The sequence below is a fragment of the Sinocyclocheilus anshuiensis genome, unplaced genomic scaffold, assembly GCF_001515605.1.
Source record: "Sinocyclocheilus anshuiensis isolate Anshui unplaced genomic scaffold, SAMN03320099.WGS_v1.1 scaffold700, whole genome shotgun sequence".
NCBI classification, from domain to species: Eukaryota; Metazoa; Chordata; class Actinopteri; order Cypriniformes; family Cyprinidae; genus Sinocyclocheilus; species Sinocyclocheilus anshuiensis.
The window spans coordinates 526,567-549,345 of record NW_015555756.1 but is presented as its reverse complement, the minus strand read 5'-3'; the positions used below and the strand labels follow the sequence as shown (position 1 = coordinate 549,345).

Genomic DNA, 22,779 nt, shown 5'->3' with positions numbered 1-22,779 from the left:
GTTTAAAAAATGGATCAGTAGACAGGTGAAATTATGCATGTATTAGGCTAGTGCAGATACTAGACCTTCTTTACGTATCATTAAAATTACAATATAATATTACAATAAACTAATATATCATATAGTCTGTTGAGGAAGAGAAGGAAACAACACAGCTCGAAATTCAAGCATGATGGGATACACTAAGCCTCGAATACGGCTCCGGAGCGGTCTTCGAGATAGTGTGGATTTAGTGTGTGTTAAGGGCACTGCGCTTTGCCGTTTTTAAAACCTGGGACAGTCTTGCACACTTACTTCCTGTCGCGCACACGTGCTCTCAAGTGGCCAACACAGCAAGTGGGTATTTGTACAAGGGGATAGTCGATGTGCACGCGCTAAACTCAGAGGTTGCGTCCGAAATGGCACACTTCCCTACTATATAGTAGGGGAAAAGCAGCAGACGAGCGAATAAGTCCCCTTGTACAAATACCCACACTTGCTCCGGAGCGGTATTCGAGGCTCAGTGTATCCCATAATGCATCATGTTCTGGAAATAAATCGTGAGACTTTTTGCCGAGATCTCGCGAGAGGTCACGGAAACCTATCCAATGCAAGTTAAATATTAATATAATAATTAGATATTACATATAATTTGGTAGAAAAACACTGTTTTTACGTTTTATTGGTGCAAAGATGAGTAGTGGGTAATGAAAAGTTCGACACACACTTGTGGTCTTCATGCTCACTTGAACACTTGGGCCAAATACAGGAAATGCCTCATATAAGTAGTCAAGTGCAAAGACCGTAAGTGTGGGTATTTGGACAAGGCTTGTATGTCCGAATCCTTAGTATTCGTACGAGTAGGCGAGAATTACCTGGGTGAGGTACTAATTCTCGGGAGATTCGGACGTGCTTCTACTTAAAGTGCGTCCGAATATGCCTACTTACCTACTATATAGTAGGAGAAAAGAGTATGTGAAGAAAGTAGTATGTCCGAAAACCTCAGTATTCATAAAAGAGTAGGCGAGAAATCCCCGGATGTCCTACTGCTTCAGTCCAGATTCTGAAGTGCTCATCGATTGACACTTTTCTATTTCAGAAGCCCAAGGGAGAGGATACGTCATCATCGAACGTGATGGAGAACAGCGATGCGGGTGTTTACAAATGTGAGTATTACAAATCAAATACATGGTTCCCTGTATTAAAATCGCATTTGTTAAGCTACTGTAGAGTAAACTCTTCAGTTGTTGAGTGTGTAAGACGCTAGACAGTATAGTATATTTGTGATTTTGCTGTAAAAAACATGTTTTATTACTTATAGCGAACAGGGGAGCTCCAGTAAACACACGTACGTCACCAAAGTGAATTTACATAAACCATATACACCTTAAAGACGATTAATAAATGTATATTTAATATTTGACAGGAAAATGTTCTAAAAGAATTACAGATGAGCACATCACACAGTGATGTTCTACATGAATATGAACTACATGAACAGACATATGAGTGAGATGTCTGTGTGCTATTATGTAGAATTCACTGTTGTCAACACTTCTCTAGATGAATGTAAGTAATGTAAATAAACAAATCTACATAGAGTAACTAAACATAAGTTATCTATTTCATTTGTCCATTAGTACTGTTGATAAATTGTGGAGCACTTGTGTTAGATAAAAAGTGAGTTAACACATTTAAATGTAGTATTGAGCGGATAAATCACAGAGGTGACTTGACTCTTGTCTGGATGTTACAGGGACAGATGAGACACACGTGTGTTTATCCGGTGCAGAGTGACTGATGAAGCAATGCTGCCATCAAAGGCTGCGAGTGACAAAAATATAAAGTAAGATCATTCTGTTACTTCTAATACAGAAATCAAATGGCATTGCGCTGTTAAAATGACTGCTTTGTATTGTGTTTGTGCATTTTTGTATGATCTGAAATGTCTGCAGATTGGTGTGAGCACTGAGGATGGAGATTCGACAGCAGCATCCTGGAAATGGTCCAGTGCCATGGATGAGACGCTCCATCACTGCCCTTACTGCCTCATCTGGATCGGATGCTGCTGTGGTCTCTTCATCCTCAGTGACCCCAGAGCCAGTGAGAGCATCTAGAGAAAGACCGAAAGACATTGAGGATGCGAGTTTGGTCAAGTTTGTCCTGCTGGTTTCTGTTCATACAACATCAGTCAATGGAGCCCGAGTTCCATAAGCTTTAAAAGCATCATCAAATAAAGTCATGAAGCTTCTGAAAGTCAGGCTCCATTGACTGATATTGTATTGAACAGAAACCAGCAGGACAAACTTGAACAAAATCACATCCTCAATGTCTTTTGGTCTTTCTCTAGATGCTCCAGCTGGCTCTGGGGTCACTGAGGATGAAGATTTAACTAAAATCACCTTTTGTGTTCAGAAAAAAAAACAAAAACAAGGATTGAACAGTGTGGAGGAGAGTAAATAATGATTGAATTGATATGTTTGGATGAACTAACCCTTTAAACCCCCCAAATAGAAACTGTATGAAATATATGCATGCATTTATAGTAGTACCTTGAAGAAATAAACTTTAAGAAATAAGCCGCTTTATTGAGCGTTTGTGGATTTACAAAAATCACATTTACATTGATTAATTTGTCAAAAGTCAGTCACTTTTATCTGAAGTGACTTACAGTGCTCTTATTACAGGGACCTCAATCCCTCTGCAGCAACCTGGAGAAAAGAGCCTTGCTGAAGGACACAACGGTGGTGACGACTGCAGAGATCGAACCAGCAACCTTCTGCTTACAAGCTCAGTGCTTTAGCCCACTACACCTGTTAATTATAAACATATGAAATGAAATGCTGGCGACATTAATTGTAAAATGTTTTACTCTGTTTAAATGTGTTACAGGTAGTTGTGCTCATGGAGAGCAGCACACAAATGTTTGGAGCAGATGCAGCAGCAGTCAGATTGTCGCGCACATGTTCTCCTGCTCTTGTTCAGGGTTGTGTGGTTCAGGGGCGTCATCATGGTCTTCCTCATCCTCTCTGTGCACTCAGGCAACGATAGCCTCGATGTCCCTTTCCCATCCATGATCAGATTGAGTCTGACTGCAGCAGTGATGGTCGTGATGGACAGCAGAGACAGGTGAAGGTGGACACGGTGGTCAGCTGCTTCATCAGAATAAAGCTGCAGAACTGGCTCAGCTGTGTTGAGATGGCAGTAGGATGTTGTGGATTCACCGTCTGTAAATACATGTTTGTTAGAACAATATGTTTGAATAAAGCTTTGTTGCATGTGTCAATGACTTGTATTTATTTATTGCGATGGTTACTTTTATTTATTCTTTTACTAATTTATTCATGTTTCCTGTTGTCAGTAAATAAAATATAATTGTTTCATTAACTTGTGCATTAATTCATTACTTGACGGAAAATTGAGATGTATTCACCTTGGCTGCGTTTGTCTAGTGTGTAGTCATGCATAGCTATGGCATATGACGAAACAAATTACATTTTGCTAATTATTGGTCAGCATTTATCATTATTATTGTTCATAAGTGTTGGGGTGGGCTAGCGGTGCATTCTGGGGTAATCTTCATTTTTAAGTAGTAATACTTACATTTTTCGAGTGTAAAATTAACATTCTTCTCCAAAGGCGAGATCTTCTAGCAGCTGGTCGACATCTCCTTTGTGCAGATATTACAAATATTACAAACGCTGGGGAAAACCGTACTAGGTAGGGTTGTGGAGTTACTGATGCTATGAGGTGTTCATGCACCTGTCGATCTTAGGTTCTTTTTTTATTATTACTGCAGAACTTATAATTACATACAAGCTCAAGGAAAGATAGTTGTATCTTTAACATTGAACAATCATAATAACAAAAAGCAGAAAACAAAAATATAATGGGTTTGCATACACCATAGTATGAGATTATATGCACAGAAAAAAAAGGCACAATACCAGGTTAAATATTCTTTGAATAATCATAATATTCATATGATCAATGCATCAAAATATTGCATTTGTTGTTGTTGTTTATAAGCCGGAGGGATGAAACGAGAGTTAAATTAAACAACAAAAAGAGGAAAACAAAGGAGATTTAAGCCGGTTTTGCTTGTGATGCTATGAGGTGTTAGTGCACCTGTCCCTCTTATGTTCTTTTTTTATTAATACTGCAGAACTTATAATTACATACAAGTTCAGGGAAAGATGGTTGTATCTTTAGCAATGAACAATCATAATGACAAAGAGCAGAAAACAAATATAATGGGTTTGCATACATCATAGTATGAGATTATATACACAGAAAAAGAGGCACAATGACAAGGTTAAATATCTTTATATAATCATAATATTCATATAATCAATGCATCAAAATATTGCATTTGTTGTTGTTGTTGTTGTTGTTGTTTTTAAGCCGGAGGGATGAAACGAGTTAAATTCAACAAGAAAAAGAGGAAAACAAAGGAGATTTAAGCCGGTTTTGCTTGTGGATGAAAAATGTTGCACATAAAATAAAGTAACAACATATTCAAGAGATAACAATTTTGGGTTTTCGTAAGAAAAAATTATTTAAGGATTAAACTGTGGGTCATAGTAGGGTTAAATATATAAAAATTTCAATCAACCCAAAATGTATTGGTTATACTACAATCACAATAAAAGTGCAGCTGTTTCTTCAACAAGACCACAAAATGAGGAAATTTCATAAACATCAAAATATTTACAGACTTAAACCTGTCGCTCGTATCTTTTAAGTTGTTGCGCTTGTTATAACGTCGTAGATCACAACGTCGCATTCATACTTAACGAGAATTGGCTGTAGAGTACCTACTCTTTTTTTTATTAAAATATCCAAAAACCACTAGAACAGTGTTATATATTTTGCTGACTTGTGTACTTACATTATCCCAAATGTTTCGAAGAATGTTTAAATCCAGAGAAATAAGCAATTTTAACTAGTGACAGGGAGCGTGTCCAAAGTGTCATTGTGTCGCCTGCTAATGACGTCATAACCCCTCGATTTTCGGTTTTGTTTTGTAGAAAACATGGAAACACCAAAGACGCTTTAATATGTTGTGCGTTTTAGACAGGTGACGACCGCAGAGAGTAGCATTATAACAGAACTTTCAAATGTATCTAGTATAATAAAACAGCGCTGCTTTACCCCACATACGCACGACCGGAAGGAGCGGAAGCGGTCGACTGTGGCATAATAAAAGCTCTGCTGCTTTCGAGCCATGTGTCGCGCTCGTTCAGCGGCCTCGTTTCGCTTCGACGGCTTTCAGCCTCACCCTGCTTCATTCTACTACGTTAATAAATCTTTAGCTCATCCATGAACATGATTTCTGCCCGAGTCCAGTCGGATTGCTTTGGCTGTGGGGATGAAGACGACAACTCCCACGATTCCACACTCAGTCACGGCGTCATCAAACTACGCCTTTGCCTCTGTTTATTTTGAATACGCACCCTCCAGTGGCGAAAATGACATATTGTGCCTTTAACTCAGAGTTTGTTGAACCTCCTTTCTGGAATACACCCCTGGACAGCTAAGCTAAACTGTAGTTGTTGCTACTACACGTTAGCTCTTTTCTGTCAAGCCCTAGATAAAATAGCAAGTTACTGTAAGGATTAGAATAATCGTAAGGGTGTCTTAAGTGTAAGAGGAGGTTTAGCGCAGAAACGGCATACTTTACCCGCTGTTCAGTTTCTGACTAAATAAAAGCTCCTCATAAATAGTTATTGTAAAAATGTCTTCTGGAATAATAATAGCAATACTTTATACTAAAATATGCATATTCCTGCATCATTTTTTGTATAAATTAGCCAGTAAGAAATATGACTGGCTGGTAGGCATGACGTATTTTTGTAGGCCAAGACCCGGAAACGAGTTAGCATTTCACTTCCGGTTCAGTCGTTCTGAACGGTCCTTTCGGAACCATGTTGCTTTTGAAATTGCGCTTTTGCAAACTCAGATTTTAAGGGAAAATGTTTTTATATAAAGACCTTGGATCCTTAAAACTTCAAATAGGGATTTCAGTGCATGTCGTCAAAATATCACACCAGCCAGGTAACCTAAGTTGGTAACCCCGATGTACATTAAATTTATCTTGTTACCAAAAGCAAAGAACAGTCTGTGCAGAATTCTGAGGCGAAAGCTTTCCTTCTTGCATTAATCTTAAATGTAATAATGATTAACAGATAGAAAATAAAAAGTGCAAGCGAGAAATCAGTCAAATATGATAGAAGTGCGATAACATAAAGGTTCTATAGCGTGCGATTGAGGCGTAGCGTAAGCTCGGCCAAGATTCACTTATTTTAACTAACAAATTACAGAAAAGTCAATATTTCAACCTATTTTACCTCATCACAAAACAACTCCTTATATTCCTTTTTTTTTAAATTGAAAGAATAAAACATACTTCCACAAATACGGTTTATTCCAAAAGCTCAAATATGACATGCGTACATAATAATAATCAGAAGTTAAAAAAAAGCTTTATTGTCAAGTACGCCTGCGCATACAAGGAATTTTAGTGTCACAAGAGTCCAGTGCACAGACAACACACAGACAATAAAAATAACATGAGAATAAAAATACATATATGCAAATATAAATAAACAAAAACAGAAAATGAAAATTTATAGATAGAACAGAATAGGAATAGAATAGAATGAGATGTAGGGATGTACTAGGATGTGGGGTGGTAACAAATAAAATATAAGGTTATTGCGGTTTATCGTGCAGCACTAGTGTAGAGGGAGAAGAGCAGTGGGTCCAGTAATGGTCCAGTGCTGTCCTTCAGATAAGCCAACACCAGCCTCTCAAACGACTTCATGACCACAGATGTTAGAGCCACAGGTCTGTAGTCATTAAATCCTGTTATCTTGGGTTTCTTTGGGTCGGGGATGATGGTGGAGCATTTGAAGCAGGCAGGGACTACGCACAGTTCCAGTGATCTGTTGCAGATCTGTGAAAAGATAATAATAATAATAATAATAATAACAAAAAATAAATATATAAACAAACATAAAAATAACTATAATTACATATATTATATGCTTGCTACCAAATAGGTTTATTCAAAAAAGCTTAAATCCAGCATCATTTATATAATACAAAGGAATATAAATAGGGAATATATAAACAAATTGAAATAATTACATATATAATAATCTTAACTACCACAAATAGTTTAATATTAAGAATAGAAATTACACACACACACACACATTTAAATTTAAAGAACTATAATAACAATATTACTAATAATACTTACATAATAATAAACTTTAAAATCTGACCTTTATATAATAAAAATTATGTAAATACAAATGAAACATAAAAATAACTATAATTACACATATTATATGCTTGCTACCAAATAGGTTTATTCAAAAAAGCTTAAATCCAGCATCATTTATATAATACAAAGGAATATAAATAGGGAACATATAAACAAATTGAAATAATTACATATCTAATAATAATCTTAACTACCAAAAATAGTTTAAAATAAAGAATATAAATATATACATGAAAATCACACACACATTTCAATTTAAAGAACTATAATAACAATACTACTATTAATAATAATACTTACAATAATACTTGCTGCAATATGAAAGGCCACCTCGATTTATATCACAATCTCGCTTCTCTTTCATGTTATGTGTTTTATTGTACTTACCTCCACGTTATCCGAAAACGTCAAACTGACTAAAAATATGTTCCGTGTTTAAAAAATATCAAATTCGCCTTAACCTTTATAAACTAGTCATCCGCGCGCTTCCGCTCTTTTTATGACTGTAATCATGTGGCTTCGCATGTGACTACGTTTCGGCCAATGGCTGTTTTGCCCCGTTCGGACCTGTTAGGAGTTGTTAGGACTTAGACCATTGGATGTTAGGATTGTTAGGACTTGTGTTAGGAATTAGTACAGAAGTGTTAGGACTTATTTAGAATGTGTTTGAGATGTAGCGGTAAGCTGCGATGGCCGAGTGGTTAAGGCGTTGGACTTGAAATCCAATGGGGTCTCCCCGCGCAGGTTCGAACCCTGCTCGCAGCGAAATGACATTTATTTTCTTGTTTCCATAAGTTTTTTGTGATTATATTGATCTTTAAGACACAAATAATGCACGGCAAAAGACTGAAGGATTCTCGAAGGATTTTGTGATTAAATTAATTCCAGAATGGCATTTGTTTTTTTGGTGCTCATAACGAATATATTCATGTTTATCTAAATGAATGAGAAGTCTGTAGCTTTCTGATGGCCTCTAAAAGTCTCAACTTTTCAGTGGCTGGGCGTTTCAGTGAACTGGAAGAATCGTTGGTCTAAATTAATCTTGACAGTAGGGGGCGCTAATGTATTTTTTATTAGTAATGTAGTTCTTACTAGTAAATCTAGGCACAATTACTGCTTTCACAATGGGCACAGTCTAGAGCCAAATATCACACCACTGCCAGTCTTTTTATGATAATGTTGTATCGTGAGATCAAATGCAAAATAGATTCATCAAAAATGCATGCAAAAATCCTAATGCATCCTTCTTTATGCATTCCACTATCCTATTATTAATTTAGGTGAAAATAATAATTTAGTTTGCTGGGTTGCAGGCATGAAAATGCTAAAGCTAACAGATTAAAAGGCAAAAAATTGTCATATGGTTCTATTGTATTATTTTTATAATCACTGTCACTTAAAGGTTCTTATCAGGCAGCCATATTTCATATTTTATATTCCAGCAGACAGAAGGCCCAGAGGGTCTCTAGAGAGAATATTTTTATATATTTTTTAAATACTGCGTTCAGCCCCTCCTCTCTTCCTCCTCCACCCTGTCTTCTACTCTTAACGTGTGGAGTTGTGCGCTGAAGTGAGAGGGAGTGACATAGCAGGTGCGAGAACCCCAAACTGTCACACACATACACATGCACAAAGGGTGAGAAAGAGGGTGGAGAATGAAATCATTTCATAGCGAGAGAGAGAGATCCACATGAGAGAGTGAGGAAACAGAAAGAGTGATTGTGAGATACTGAAACACAAGCACAGAGGGACCATACAAGAGAGACAGTGAGGAGGGAGAGGAAGACGAATTGGAGTTAGAGGTGAATAAAGAGGGACCATGCTGAGGAGGAAGAGGAGCGTATCCTTTGGTGGATTTGGATGGTATGTTGCTCATGTGGAACAGCATCAGCTGTCGGCTATGTGGAAATGTCTGCCAGATGCCCTGTGATGTGCTTGCTGGTGTTTATTTATGGTTGTCAGTTAATCTGCATTAATTTGCACTCTCCAATGATGGCTTTGCATTGATTTATAAGCTGAATGGTTTACAGTGAGGAATATCACAATAATAGTTCTGTGTGACATCTAAGGTAGAAGATGTTAGGAGTGTCGTGACAGTTGATAGTAATAGTAGCATGTATGCAAATGAATCAGAGGGTATCTAGTCATCTGGATCTGCCCATTGTTCAAGTTCAAGTGTTGTTTTTTCTTTGCTCACTCATATGGACCAGGACTTTGCAAAAGTTGCTACAGAGACCTATTAGTCTGAAATCCATGTATAAACCAAGACAATTGCTTAGATTATGCCACAGTGGAATATGATGGGGACATTTATTAAGTGAGTAGCAAATATATTTTCTGTATGAAAAAGAAGATATTGCTAGGACTGTTTACAAGCTCTTTTTGTTCATTTCAAGACTGTTTATCACAGCTTTGTCTGTCAAATGCATATAATAAATGCAAACTTTTAATCAGCTTTTCACTTTCTCGCTCTTTCTATGCATTCACAACTTCCAGAGAATCATAATCACTAATATTAATAAACGAATGATTATTAATGACTTGAATTGAAAGTGTTGCTCATGTAATGTGTTTAGTTGTCTCTTTGTTTTTGTCCATATAATGAAAGGCAATGGGGTCCAAAACTTGGACCCCATTGACATACATTGTTTGGACAAAAGCATACAATACAGATACCAGCTAAGTTTCTGCATGATGCTCTGACTGAGATGCTGAATAATTTCTGTAATGTTAAATAATTTTAAAGTAATCGTAGATGCATTACAGTGCTCATTAGCATGATTTTGCACCACTGTCCTACTTGAGAGCATTTCACATTTCCTTTCTCGCTTCCCTATTGAAACCTTGATCTCACACATGTTGGGTAAGTGTGAGGTTGTGATTGTGTTTTGTAGGTGTATGTTTATCATTACATGCTGTTATGCATCTTATTTCGATGGTGTGTGTGTCATCACCACACAGGGAAACGGTGAATATGAAGGCAACGGTTATGAAGGGTCAGAGCGAGTGAATGCTTTATTTATGATGCTACAGTTTCAGCTCTCCACTGAGGCTTTTACAGCTTTCAGCACTCTTCTTTTACTTTCTCTCTTGCTCCTCCTCTACATCATCTCTACCTGACAACAAACGTTTCATTTCAAGGCTATTTTTAATGGTTTTTAAAGCTATTTGGCCATTTTTGATGTTTGATGTGTTCACTAGAGTGTGACAACATTCAGAATTTGCCTGGAAATTGCACAAGAGTGCTGGAGTTCTTAGATTTAGGCGTGGGTTTACACTTCAGTTTTGGTTTAGGCTTTACTTTAGGTTGATGGTTAGGTCTTGGCTTAGCATTTGGTTGAGGATTGGGTTTATTTAGCCTTAAAGTTGACCCAATACTTAGGTTTAGACTTTGTGTTAGGCTGAAGGTGTCATTACACAGACAGTATTATGCTTAAAATTAGGCTGAAGGTTAGATTTAGGTTTTGTATTTGGTGTTAATTAGTTAGCATTAGGCTAGGGGTTAGGTTTGTTAATCCTTCGCGTTAGCCTGAGAGTCTACTCTTATATTTAAGCTTACCATTAGGTTGATGGTTAGGTCTTGGCATAGAATTAGGATGTGCCTTGTGTGTTCGGTTTAACATTAGACTGAGGATTGGGGTTATTGAGCCTTGGCATTTGGCTGATGGTTACGTTAAGGCTTGTTTCACACATACTCCGTCTGCAGTGCGTATGCGGTCCATGTGCGTTGAGTATGCGTGCAGAAGCAGCACGGACTCATTGTGCTTTCACACAGGACGCATTTGTAGTCCGCGGCTGTTTAGGCCACAAAAACATTTATCCATTATTTAGATTTCAAATCATGTAAAAAATAAAGCTGTTTCAGCATTGTGATACTCTTTTATCACATTACAGTAACAATTTTTCATAGACGTTAGTTTAAAAGCAATAAATATAAACAACGTATTATTCATGCATTTGACTTTTAGGTTTGTATAATAAGTTGCTCAAGCAAGCGGCAACACATTTAAACAGCATACAGCCTACTTTTCTTACGTTAAAGCTATCACAAACATTTTAAATTAAAACTCACTACTGACTACTAGGGCCACTAGTCGACCCTCGTGCCTTTTCTTTTGCATTTAAATCGTTATTACAAGCAATCCCGCGGGTCTTAAAGAACTTTGTTTCCTACCTCCACAAGACACAAGTGCACATGTTGCCTTGTTTATCTAAAAGTGCACTTTTCTTTGTTTTAAACCTATCCAAAAAGCCTGTGAAACACAGTAGACTTTAATTATATCCATTTATTGTGAAATTACTACATTTCCGTTTCAATCCATGTTCATTTTTACCGCGAACAATGCGCTGTCACTTTAATTCATGGCGTGCAGCACAGCAAAAATAGACTCTGTGCGTAAACGATCGATGCACTGCTGCAGACGCGCCGCTCCTGGAACGCACTGACGGACCGCAACCGCGTGCAGTGAACGATCCGTTAATATGGGTGCGTAAAAAAAACGCAACGCATACGCACTGCAGACGGAGTATGTGTGAAACAGGCGTTAAAGGGATAGTTCACCCAAAAATTAAAATTTGATGTTTATCTGCTTACCCCCAGGGCATTCAAAATGTAGGTGACTTTGTTTCTTCAGTAGAACACAAACGAAGATTTTTAACTCAAACCGTTGCAGTCTGTCAGTCATATAATGGAAGTGAATGGGAATCACGGCTTTGAGAGTCAAAAAAACATACACAAACAAAACCAAATTAAACCCTGCGGCTCGTGACAATACATTGATGTGTAAAGACACGAAACGATCGGACTGTGCAAGAAAACAGACATTGCAGTGAATCAGAGGTTCAAAAACCCGATATAAAGTTCAGTTACATCAAATTTGCTGTGAGGCAACAGTACAGTAGGTGTTTTCATCCAAAGTTGTCAATTAAAAAAAGTGGCATATCACATAAAACATTTGCGAATAAAGCACCATTTCTATCCAGTGAGTTGAAGAGAACAAAAACGTAACTTCCTGATAAACTGGGACTAAATATTACTAAGAAAAATAAAAGTTTTTCTGCAATAAGAGAAGCCACTTTGGGTCTTTGTTTATATTATAAATTACTTGGTTTGCACCTCAGAGCGCAGATGAAAAGCAATAAATGCCGTCATGTTATTTTGTGTCAAGATGCCTGATGCTTAATAACGCAATAGTGTGAGACAGTTCGGGGAGATGTTTCTAGTACCAAGTCATTTTGATGATAAACTTTGGCTCAGGCATTTCAGATTGATTGAAATGACATCGATCTGCTGGTTAGTCCATTTATTCAGTCACATGATCTGTTGAGGCAAAGTCATGTGAGGTTTTTTTTTTGTTGTTGTTTTGCGAATCAAGGAATTTATTCGGCAAATGTGTTTCCATCATGATTCATGAGCATGTCTTCTTATCAGATAAACACATCAGACTCAGTTGAGTGCATATGATTTTTATGAGTATTTTTAGAATGTATGCACATCTTGGTGTTTCCAGCATATCCCAAAATTTGCATAAAAATAGGTGGATGGATGGATGCATAGCTAGTATTACCACTGTCGTCTCCTATGTATTATTTATAAAAGCATAGGGTTTATTTCATTTGCTGCAATAATTCTGTACTAAATGTTGCAAACATATGAGAACTGCATATAGGGGCCTGTGTCAGCTTTTTGCTGTGGGAAATTCTGTATCATGTACACACACACACACACATCCACACCCTTCCTCTCTCAGAATTACCCACATCCCCACCACACCCAGTCACTATCACACCATGCTTTTAATAGTGACACCTCAACAGTCACCTAGCACAAACAGATGGTCACACACACACACACACACACACACAAATCATAAGAGATGCTGATTTCATACAGAGTAACCTGCGTGTGAGGTACACTTAAACCACATTTAATCTGATTTTTAAATTGTTAAGCTCTGAAAGCTCCCTCACTGTGGTGGACAGTGAGATTGATGGATTGCACAGCACCAGAAAAGACACCATGCTCATGCAACTGTGTTTTCCATCTGTAATACACTTTACGTTTCACTTTGACATCCATTTATAACCCACATCTGAGTGTGTTGCTCAAAGGCATGTGCAGCAGCTGGAAATCTCTTTTTTTTCCCATATTGCATGTACATTTGAACTTCATAGGTGCTGCGCGGGCATTGCATTATGTAGGTCCTGCTCCTGCTAATATTTTTTGGACACTTAAGTTCTCCCTTATAATGAGTTTCTTTGCAAAATATCAAACCAAGTGGCATCTTCAAACAAACTCTCTCACTAAATCATCTCACTGAATAGGATGTTCCATTCCCTGTTGTTGTGTGTTTTAGGGAATCGGTCTAGTATAATAAAGAAAATGAGACACAATAACCTCAGTTACTTACAGTAATGGGAGTTGACAGCAGTACCCTCACGGACTGCTGCACATAACCGCTCTCATGGTTAGAAATGTTAAAAATAGCATCTATTAAAGGAATATTCCAGGTTCAACACACTAAAATATTGTTAATCAAGTGAATGATAAGTAATGTGCAGTGACTTTGGGGACAACACTTGAAAAATAATAATATAATTAAACAATATCATTTAATTATTATTATTTGTATTACTATTTTGTGTTTTCTTTTTAAGCGTTATTTTCATTTTTCTTTTTCTTTCTATTAATTATGTATATACAGTGCTTCATAAAGGTAGACTATTCAAAATATTGTAATTTCAACATTTGTGTAGCATTTAAAGCAGAAATGTAAAGTTATAAATCACTCAATTCTTCATTCACTTAATTCTTCTGTTAAAACGTGTGCATTGCGCTGTAAAATTGTAAGTTGTCATGGCAATGAAATTGTAAAATTGGATATAACTTAACACAGAAAAAAATTGTAAACAATTTCTTCACACTAAAATCATGTTAACACATATTGTTTATGTCTTGTTTTACTGTTAAAATAAGTGAGTATTTTAAAGTTTACAGATTGGTCATTGTAAGTGCATCACTTGTGTTAAAAATAATTAACGTGATTTTTTTTTTGTTTATATAAAAAAATTTTGAACGCCGGATATTCTTTTAACTACAACAAAAACATCATATGACAGTACATATCATGCAAAAACCGAGATGTCCATGTGAATCGAAAAATGCTTTAAAGATTAAAAGTCCTCATTTAACACTATACCTTCACTCTGCTGATAAAAGGAAACTGTGTGTGACACATAAATGTGTGAAATATCAAAAACAAGCTGGATAAAAATAAACGGCCACACCCTTTCACACAGCCTGACTCAACCTTGTTATGTTTTGATGCGATATTGTGGGTAGTCCGTGCTGCTGGGTGACCTTTTCTGCATGTCAAAATTAATTGGGCATTAAGCTCACCTAGCCATGTCGACAACAAAATCATACAGGGATGATACATTACAGAAATGTCCTTTTTTAACCCCTTTTGTTCCTTTCATCCTGCCAGTTCAGCTTACGGGTCAAACCGAGCAAATTACAGCCATCTATGTTTGTTCCTTGATCCTAAATGCTTTCTTGTCTTTTCTCTTCAAATGCAGGGTTGACAAGTCTACCATTAGCGCCCTTCGAGCCCGGTGAGTACTGTCTGCACCGCAGACCCCCTCTCTCCTCTCCATCTCCCACAAAACCTGACAGTCTGTATCCTCTTATCTATGCATTTCATGAAAAGAGGTAAATGAGAGGCCTGTTGCTCAGAAGAAAACTGCAGGCAGTGCCGGGTGTATTGGTTTGTGTGAGCAAAATGCTTAGTTCCTGTGTGAAAAGTATCATCTGTATGTGGTTTTTAGCATTTACGGTGGTTTTTAGCTTTTTTGGCCTCTTTTTAGGCCTTTTTACATTCACTCTTATGTAAATGTATATGATAAACACTTTATCACGAGGACCACCATTATAAAGTACTCGTTATTGGTTCTTTTTGAGTCCAGAATATGACCAAAGGTAATGCCTTGTGGCTCAGTGAGTGAATCAGATGTTAATTAAGATGTTAATTATTAACAGGCTCATTAGACTGATTCATAAGTCTTTTCATTTGTTCATTAAAAAGATATAATTTATTTGTCAGTTTGAACTGTTAGGACTGTGACTGCCTTGATTTGAAGAAAATACTATATTATATTATTATTATTGACTAATATATTTTTGGGGCAGGATGACTTTAATTATATAAAAATTTATATATCATTAATCTAATTAATATTTATATTATTAATAATATTTTAAAACATTCTAAGATAATTAAAATGCTAAAAAAAAAAAAAAACAGAAATCAAGAAACTAAAATCATATTTTTCCCCTCAATATTTGTTGTTCATACAGCTCTTCAGACTTCTAGTATCACAAAATAAATTGTGGTAAATTTATTCACCTGTATTAATGCTCCTAATTTCTGTTAATAGTATATTATAGTTCCCTTCCGAGGGAACTTCGAACTGCGTCCTCTAGGGGTCGCTATGGGGAACGCCTTCAGCGTGACCGGTGTCTGAAGCATACATCTAAACACAACAATGCTATTGGCTGGCGACAGCCTATGACGTCATTACCGGTGCGACAACAGTATAAAAGGGCGCCAGGAGAACACGTCATCCTCTTCTTCGTCTTCAGAGACTGTTTGTTTGAAGTGCATACTGGTAAGAATGCTGTTCTGTTTGTTACTAATATGGCGAGCACTAGCACTAGCAAGGCATTTAGGAGGTGTGTGGATCCGTGTCCGCGTTATTTGACACCCGATGACACACACGATCTTTGCGTCATACGTTTGGGCGAAGAGCACGCGCGTGACGTCCTTGAGGGGGCAGCATGCGTTCATTGTGAGCTTTTTCCCATGAGGAAGCTCCGCTCTCGTTTGGCCCTTTTTTCGAGGAAAGAGGGTCAGCCATCGGTTCCTCAGGGCTCAGGACCCGCCGCTGCTGAGGCACGGAGGAAACTGAGCTCATGGGGTTCTCAGGTGGACCTGGCCGATGAATTAAAGAAGGGGCTTTCCCTTTCTCATTCGTCGGTCGTGGACGAGAGTGAGCTGCTGGAGGATAATGTTATTTCTCTGACGTCATCTGATCCAGCGGCTAGTGCTCTGCTGGCTCCCGGCCAGGAAGAGCAGGAGATGTCAGATATAATCGAGGAAGTTGAGACTGAGTCCTCTCAAACCTCCTGACCTGCGTATGAGGAGCTGCTTGAGGTTATGGAACGTGCCACGGCAAGGCTTGACTTGCCGTGGAAGCAGACTAGGGATTTCTTCCTTGGATGCTTTGTACCATGGTGCTCTGAGATTTTTAACTGATTGTACATTTTTAACTCATCATTGTGAATTATATGAGAGTTGCATGGCCTTCCTTGAGAATACGGAGAAAAATGCACTGGCATTTGTTGATATATAAGGCAATTTTGGGTTATTTGCCAAAGTATCTCTGTTGTTTTATACAAAGGACTTTAATTGGAAATCATTCATTGCGTTCTCAATCAATTTACGATCTCTGTATACCTTTTGTCAGAGCTGAGCTTGGTAAAACCTCTTTTAAATATGCTGCAGCCTCAGATTGGAATCTTCTTCAAAAGGAGATGAAGTTACAAAACTTGGTGTCTTATAATTATTTTAAGTCTTTATTATGTAATCTTGAGAGCAACTTAATGGTGTGTAATTGTTTTTAACTGGTTATGTGTTGGTTTTGTAATGTATGTTGTAACTACGTTGTTTATTTGTATATGCAAACTCGGCTGCCTATCTTGGCCAGGACACTCCTGGAAAAGAGATTTTAATCTCAGTGAGTCTCTTCCTGGTTAAATAAATAAATGAAAAAAATGAAATGAATACTATTGGCCGGCGACAGCCTATGACGTCATCACCGGCGCGACCACAGTATAAAAGGGCGCCAGGATAACACGTCATCCTCTTCTTCGTCTTCAGAGACTGTTTGTTTGAAGTGCATACTGGTAAGAATGCTGTTCTGTTTGTTACTAATATGGCGAGCACTAGCACTAGCAAGGCGTTTAGGAGATGTGTGGATCCGTGTCCACGTTATTTGACACCCGATGACACACACAACCTTTGCGTCATATGTTTGGGCGAAGAGCACGCGCGTGCGTGACGTCCTTGAGGGGGCATGCATTAATTGTGAACTTTTTCCATGAGGAAGCTCCGCTCTCGTTTGGCCCTTTTTTCGAGGAAAGAGGGTCAGCCATCGGTTCCTCAGGGCTCAGGACCCGCCGCTGCTGAGGCACGGAGGAAACTGAGCTCATGGGGTTCTCAGGTGGACCTGGCCGATGAATTAAAGAAGGGGCTTTCCCTTTCTCATTCGTCGGTCGTGGACGAGAGTGAGCTGCTGGAGGATAATGTTATTTCTCTGACGTCATCTGATCCAGCGGCTAGTGCTCTGCTGGCTCCCGGCCAGGAAGAGCAGGAGATGTCAGATATAATCGAGGAAGTTGAGACTGAGTCCTCTCAAACCTCCTGACCTGCGTATGAGGAGCTGCTTGAGGTTATGGAACGTGCCACGGCAAGGCTTGACTTGCCGTGGAAGCAGACTAGGGAGGTGGCGCCTCGTGGTCAGCTCGATGAGCGCTATCTTTCTGACCATAACCCTTCAGCCCAGGTGAGCCTTCCATTTCTTCCTGATCTTCATGTGGAGATCGAGAAGACTTGGAAAAATCCGTTCTCTTCGTGCATCCACAGGTTTCAGCAGACTAGTTATGCCAACATTGAGGGGATGTGCGAGAGCTGATATGAGAGGGTGCCTCCCACTGAAGAGACGGTAGCCTGCTATCTCGCTATGGGAGAGACATCCTCTCTTAGGGCTCCCTCCTTGCCATCCAGAGCCCTTCAAATGACATCTCGTCTGAATGGCAAGGCTTACGCAGCAGCAGGTCAGGCTGTGGCTTCATTGCATACCATGGCAATTTTGCAAGCCTACCAGGCTGACCTGCTGAAAGACCTGGATAAAGGTCAGGGTCTTTCCCCTGAGGAAGTGTCTGAGCTGCGCCGCACTACGGATCTCGCTCTCCGTGCCACCAAACAGACCGCCACTGCCATGGGCAGATCTATGGCGGCTATGGTGATAACGGAGAGACATCTGTGGGTGAACCTGGCTGACATCGAGACAAAAGAGAGGGGCTTTCTCCTTGATGCGCCGGTCTCTCCTTCTGAACTTTTCGGCACTTCCGTCGAGACCGTTGTCGAGAAGTTTAAGGAGGCGAGGGCGCGCTCAGCTGCTTTTAAGTCCTTCATTCCACGAAGGCCCAGGTCTCAGCCCGAACAAAGGGGTCCTGGCCCATCTTGGTCTAAGGAACAGAGACAGGTTCAGAAGGCTAGTGTCACGACTCGCTTTGAGGTTTTTCTCTCCCAGGTTGAGCTTATTTTAGAGGCACTGTCCCCCGTTGTGCTCCCTGGGTTGCTCGGTCTCGCCTTGAGGGGCCTCTTTAGACCTGAGCTGGGTTTTTTTGGCTGAGCCTAAGAGCTTGCCTCTGCCTGAGGACCGAGAGCGCTGCTCCCATAATTACTCATATGATCACACCAAGTAGTAAAGCCTTTTTGTGACTTCCTTGGTCAGTTATTTCTATGGTGGGAGTCTGCAGCTCCCCCTATTGGAGTTCTCTCTGCGTTCTGAGCATGGTGCTCCCCTCTCTGCGGGTGGGTCATGACAATCTGAATGGGAAGTCTGTTTCTTCTCTCTGCGGAGAGTCGAGAATCTTGCTCCTGGGGGTTTTTACCATAAGTAACAGAGCTCCCACATCGGTTGGTGAGTTCTCCGACTTTGGAGCCTGGTCTGATTCCTTTTATAGATAAGTGCACACGCTAGCTCTCTGTGCACTTCTTGAAATTCCATAATCATGGTAGGTCTGCACGCTGGGCCTTTGCGCACCTTTCTAAAATTCTTTATGGTAAAGGTGATGTGATCTACTTGGTCCCCTTTCTCTGAGCTGATTTAGGCCGCGGATCCTTACCTGGGCTTCACTCTTCTGTTTTATCTCTGTTGATACCTGTATGGTTGAGCTTGGTAGTGCTCCCCCTTTTTCCAGAGGGGTTTCTTTGAGCACTCCGCTCCCTCCTAAGTGTCTGTGCTGCTCTGTGTTTAGCCTTATAGGTTGTTAGGCAATTTCTGCCTCCCTATTAGGTTGAGCTTGGTAGCGCTAGGCGGAGTGCCCTGTTACTTCTGAGCAGTTAGATCCCGGTTGCTGTGGCTTTTAATAACGGTATTTCTAAATCCATATCTATGGTAAGTGCTCACGCTAGTTCTTTGTGCACTTTTTCTAGTCCATATTCATGGCAGGTGTGCACGCTAGCCTTTGTGCACCTTTTTTAAAACCCTTTTTGGGTAAGGGTGGCGCGATGCTGACCTCGTCCCCTTTCTCTGAGTTGGCTCTGGCTCCGGTTTTACCTTGGGCCCCACTCTCCGTGTACACACTTTGTAGTTGCTACTAAGTCCCCTGGGTATCTTATGATTCTCAGAGCGGGAGGTAGTCCCTGTGTTACAGGCCAGGATATGGGTTATGCCAGCCCTGGTTCTTGGCTGTATCCCCTTAAAGCAGTGGTCGCCAACCCGTCGATCGCGATCGACTGGTAGATCTTTATCACTGTCCCAGTAGATCCCGAAAAAAAAAAGCCTGTTCATAGGCGCCACCTGCTGTCAGAGAGTGCGTCTCATTCAGACCTGCTGTTTTTGTTTCGTGTAGATGTTTTATGTAGCAAATAAATAAATAACACCTAAAGTCAGACCATTCTGTTTTTGTTTTAAATCCTGAAATTAATCTAAATCAAAAACAACTGCTCGTGCAGATCGTGATTAAAATGCAGTGGTTGCCTCTAATTTCAAATGGCTAGATATTTTTGTTTAAAGCCAGTTTGTTTGTTATAAAGCAAATAGCCAATAAATAAATTTGTTTAAAAATCAGTATCAGTATCAGAATCCAATTTGCTAGTAAAAAAAAAAAGAAAGAAAGAAAAGAAAATCTGAATTCTGAATCAGCTATGATCGGCGCATCACTAATTAAAATATTAAGTAAAAGGCTTAAAATTTGAAGTACAATCTGTGATGTCTTTTTCTATCAATTCTTCAATAGGTAGATCTTGTCTTTCATAAAGGCCGAGGTCAGGGATCTTGGGCCTAAAAAGGTTGGTGACCACTGCCTTAAAGGAATCCTTTTTTATGATCCCAAGCCTTGAGCTTTGCCCTGGGCTCGGGCTTTTTATAAGCCAGCCCTTACAGGTAAGTTTTTTGGTGCACAGCTCGGGCCTTTGGCCGTAGGGGGTCATATCGCTAACAGCCGTCAAAAACGTCCTAGGGGCAGCTCCTCTGACTTGATTGAGTTGGTACTTAGTGCTCGCCTTAGTATTGGCATGCACTCCCCTCAGCATGGCAGTGTGGGTATACCGTTCCCCATAGCGACCCCTAGAGGACGCAGTTCGAAGTTCCCTCGGAAGGGAACGTCTCAGGTGACGTATGTAACCCTGGTTCCCTGAGAAGGGAACAAGAGACTGCGTCCTCTAGTCTCCTCGCCATGCTTCGAACGTAAGCTTCAGACAAAGAAGTGGATGACGTGTTCTCCTGGAGCCCTTTTATACTGTGGTCGCACCGGTAATGACGTCATAGGCTGTCGCCGGCCAATAGCATTGTTGTGTTTAGATGTATGCTGCAGACACCGGTCACACTGAAGGCGTTCCCCATAGCGACCCCTAGAGGACGCAGTGTCTCGTTCCCTTCTCAGAGAACCAGGGTTACATACATAACCTGAGACGTTATTATGAGTGAAAAAAAGGTGCAGAACCACTGATCTAATCAGATTGAATCAAAATGTGGCTCAATTTCATATTATAAGATGCATCCCTATCATTAAGTAAATAATCATTTTTAGAACAAATATTCAAACCCTTACTTGTTGTAATTCTAATTAATCTGATTTTCATTTGCATGTTCAGATGTTAGCATTGAGTTTTCATCCATCCATTGGCAAAGTTAAATATTTTCCTTCTCATCAGTTAAATATTTTCCTTCTGTTTTGTCATGTAGGGTCAATTTGCCCCAGTAAGAGCTATGCTGAATCTTCATTGGTAACAGCATTAAAGGGTTAATCTGTCCTGTGTTGCCAAATGTTCAGATTCGTCCTCCACCTGCTTGCCATCCATCCGCTCATTCAAAGGGTTTAGCTTATTATTCATGCACATGCATCTCCAGCATTATCCTCACACACATACACACACAAACAAACAAACAAACAGGGCTTGAAGAACCTGAAAGGCTCTGATGAAGTGGTTTGGTAAAGTGCTCGGAGCATCAGAGTGGAAAGAAGCGTCGCTCTGTTTGCGTGTATCACTGCATAACCCTGAATAGGGTCGTGACTGCAGATCATACACATGGAAATGATCCGGTTCTGCCTGATATCGGCCTTTACAGGACCAATTCATGGTTTGCTTTGAGGTGAATTGATGAAAGGCGAGGGTCATTAGTATTTCCATTGTGTTCATAAGTGTTTGAAGGATGGTGTAGACCACATATCTATTTTTAGAAATCCCACTGGCAAGGTGAAAACTAGGGTCCTTTATGTCTGTAGACTATGTATGTCTAGACCATCTGGTATTATATAATTTATCTGAATTAGCAAGCCCTAAAGGAGTCATTTTTAAAATTTAATGAAGAATGACACAAATTGCTACAACTTCGTGATGTAATTTAGTATGTTCTACTAATAATCTGTTAATCTAATAATCTATAATCTGTTGCTTCGAAATATAAACAAAACTGAATGTTTTGGTATGATTCTTTCTTTCATGAGTTTATAATTAGTGATTATGATCATTGAAAGAATCAGATCATTAATAACAACGAAAATCAGACCATCAATATTATTGACGAAAAATGGCAACAAGTCAAACAGGAAAATAATCCGTTGTTCCGTTTATACAGTTTTATTCACATTAGGGATACACTGATATTCATTTTATATAATATATAATATATTTTCATGTTATGGCTGGTAATCAATAAATAGCCAATATTAAAATTCAAAAAATAAATAAGTCTAAATAAATAAAATTAAAACACTAACTAAAACTCATTATAATACATTATTTGAAATTCAAGAGAATTTAGACGTTACAATATTATTATGTACAGTATAAAAAATGGGTATTCATTTTGCTACAGATCAGGGTTGCCAGGTCTGCATAACAAAACCAGCCCAATTGCTACTAATCAGGGGTTCAACCGTAATATTACGAAGCTACGAGAATACTTTTTGTAGGCAAAAAAAAAAAAAAGACTTTATTCAACAACTCGTCTCCTCCGCGTCACCCTAGCGCCAATTTGGAGAGTATCCACTGAACGCAAACAGCGTATGCTGTTCTGTGTCAGCTGCGCACACAAACTTCTACAAATTGTTGAATAAAGTCGTTATTTTTTTTCTTTTGTGCACAAAAAGTATTCTTTTTAAGGTTGAACCCCTGATGTCACATGGATTATTTTACCGATGTCCTTGCTACGTT

General features: G+C 39.2%; 1 protein-coding gene and 1 non-coding gene across 2 annotated transcripts in view; both read left to right on the top strand.

Annotated features, from left to right (window-relative positions):
* The first annotated feature begins 7,956 nt into the window (after positions 1-7,956).
* trnas-uga (transfer RNA serine (anticodon UGA)) lies at positions 7,957-8,038 on the top strand. Its single transcript has one exon. It is a non-coding gene; the product is annotated as a tRNA-Ser (tRNA).
* Positions 8,039-8,817: 779 nt separating this feature from the next.
* LOC107673809 (rap1 GTPase-activating protein 2-like) overlaps positions 8,818-22,779 on the top strand; it is a 55,847-nt gene continuing 41,885 nt past the window's right edge. Inside the window, exons 1-2 of the mRNA XM_016467602.1 lie at positions 8,818-9,136; positions 14,852-14,887. Coding sequence (XP_016323088.1) covers positions 9,093-9,136; positions 14,852-14,887 — 80 coding nt within the window. The 5' untranslated portion in view covers positions 8,818-9,092. The remainder of the gene's footprint in view (positions 9,137-14,851; positions 14,888-22,779) is intronic.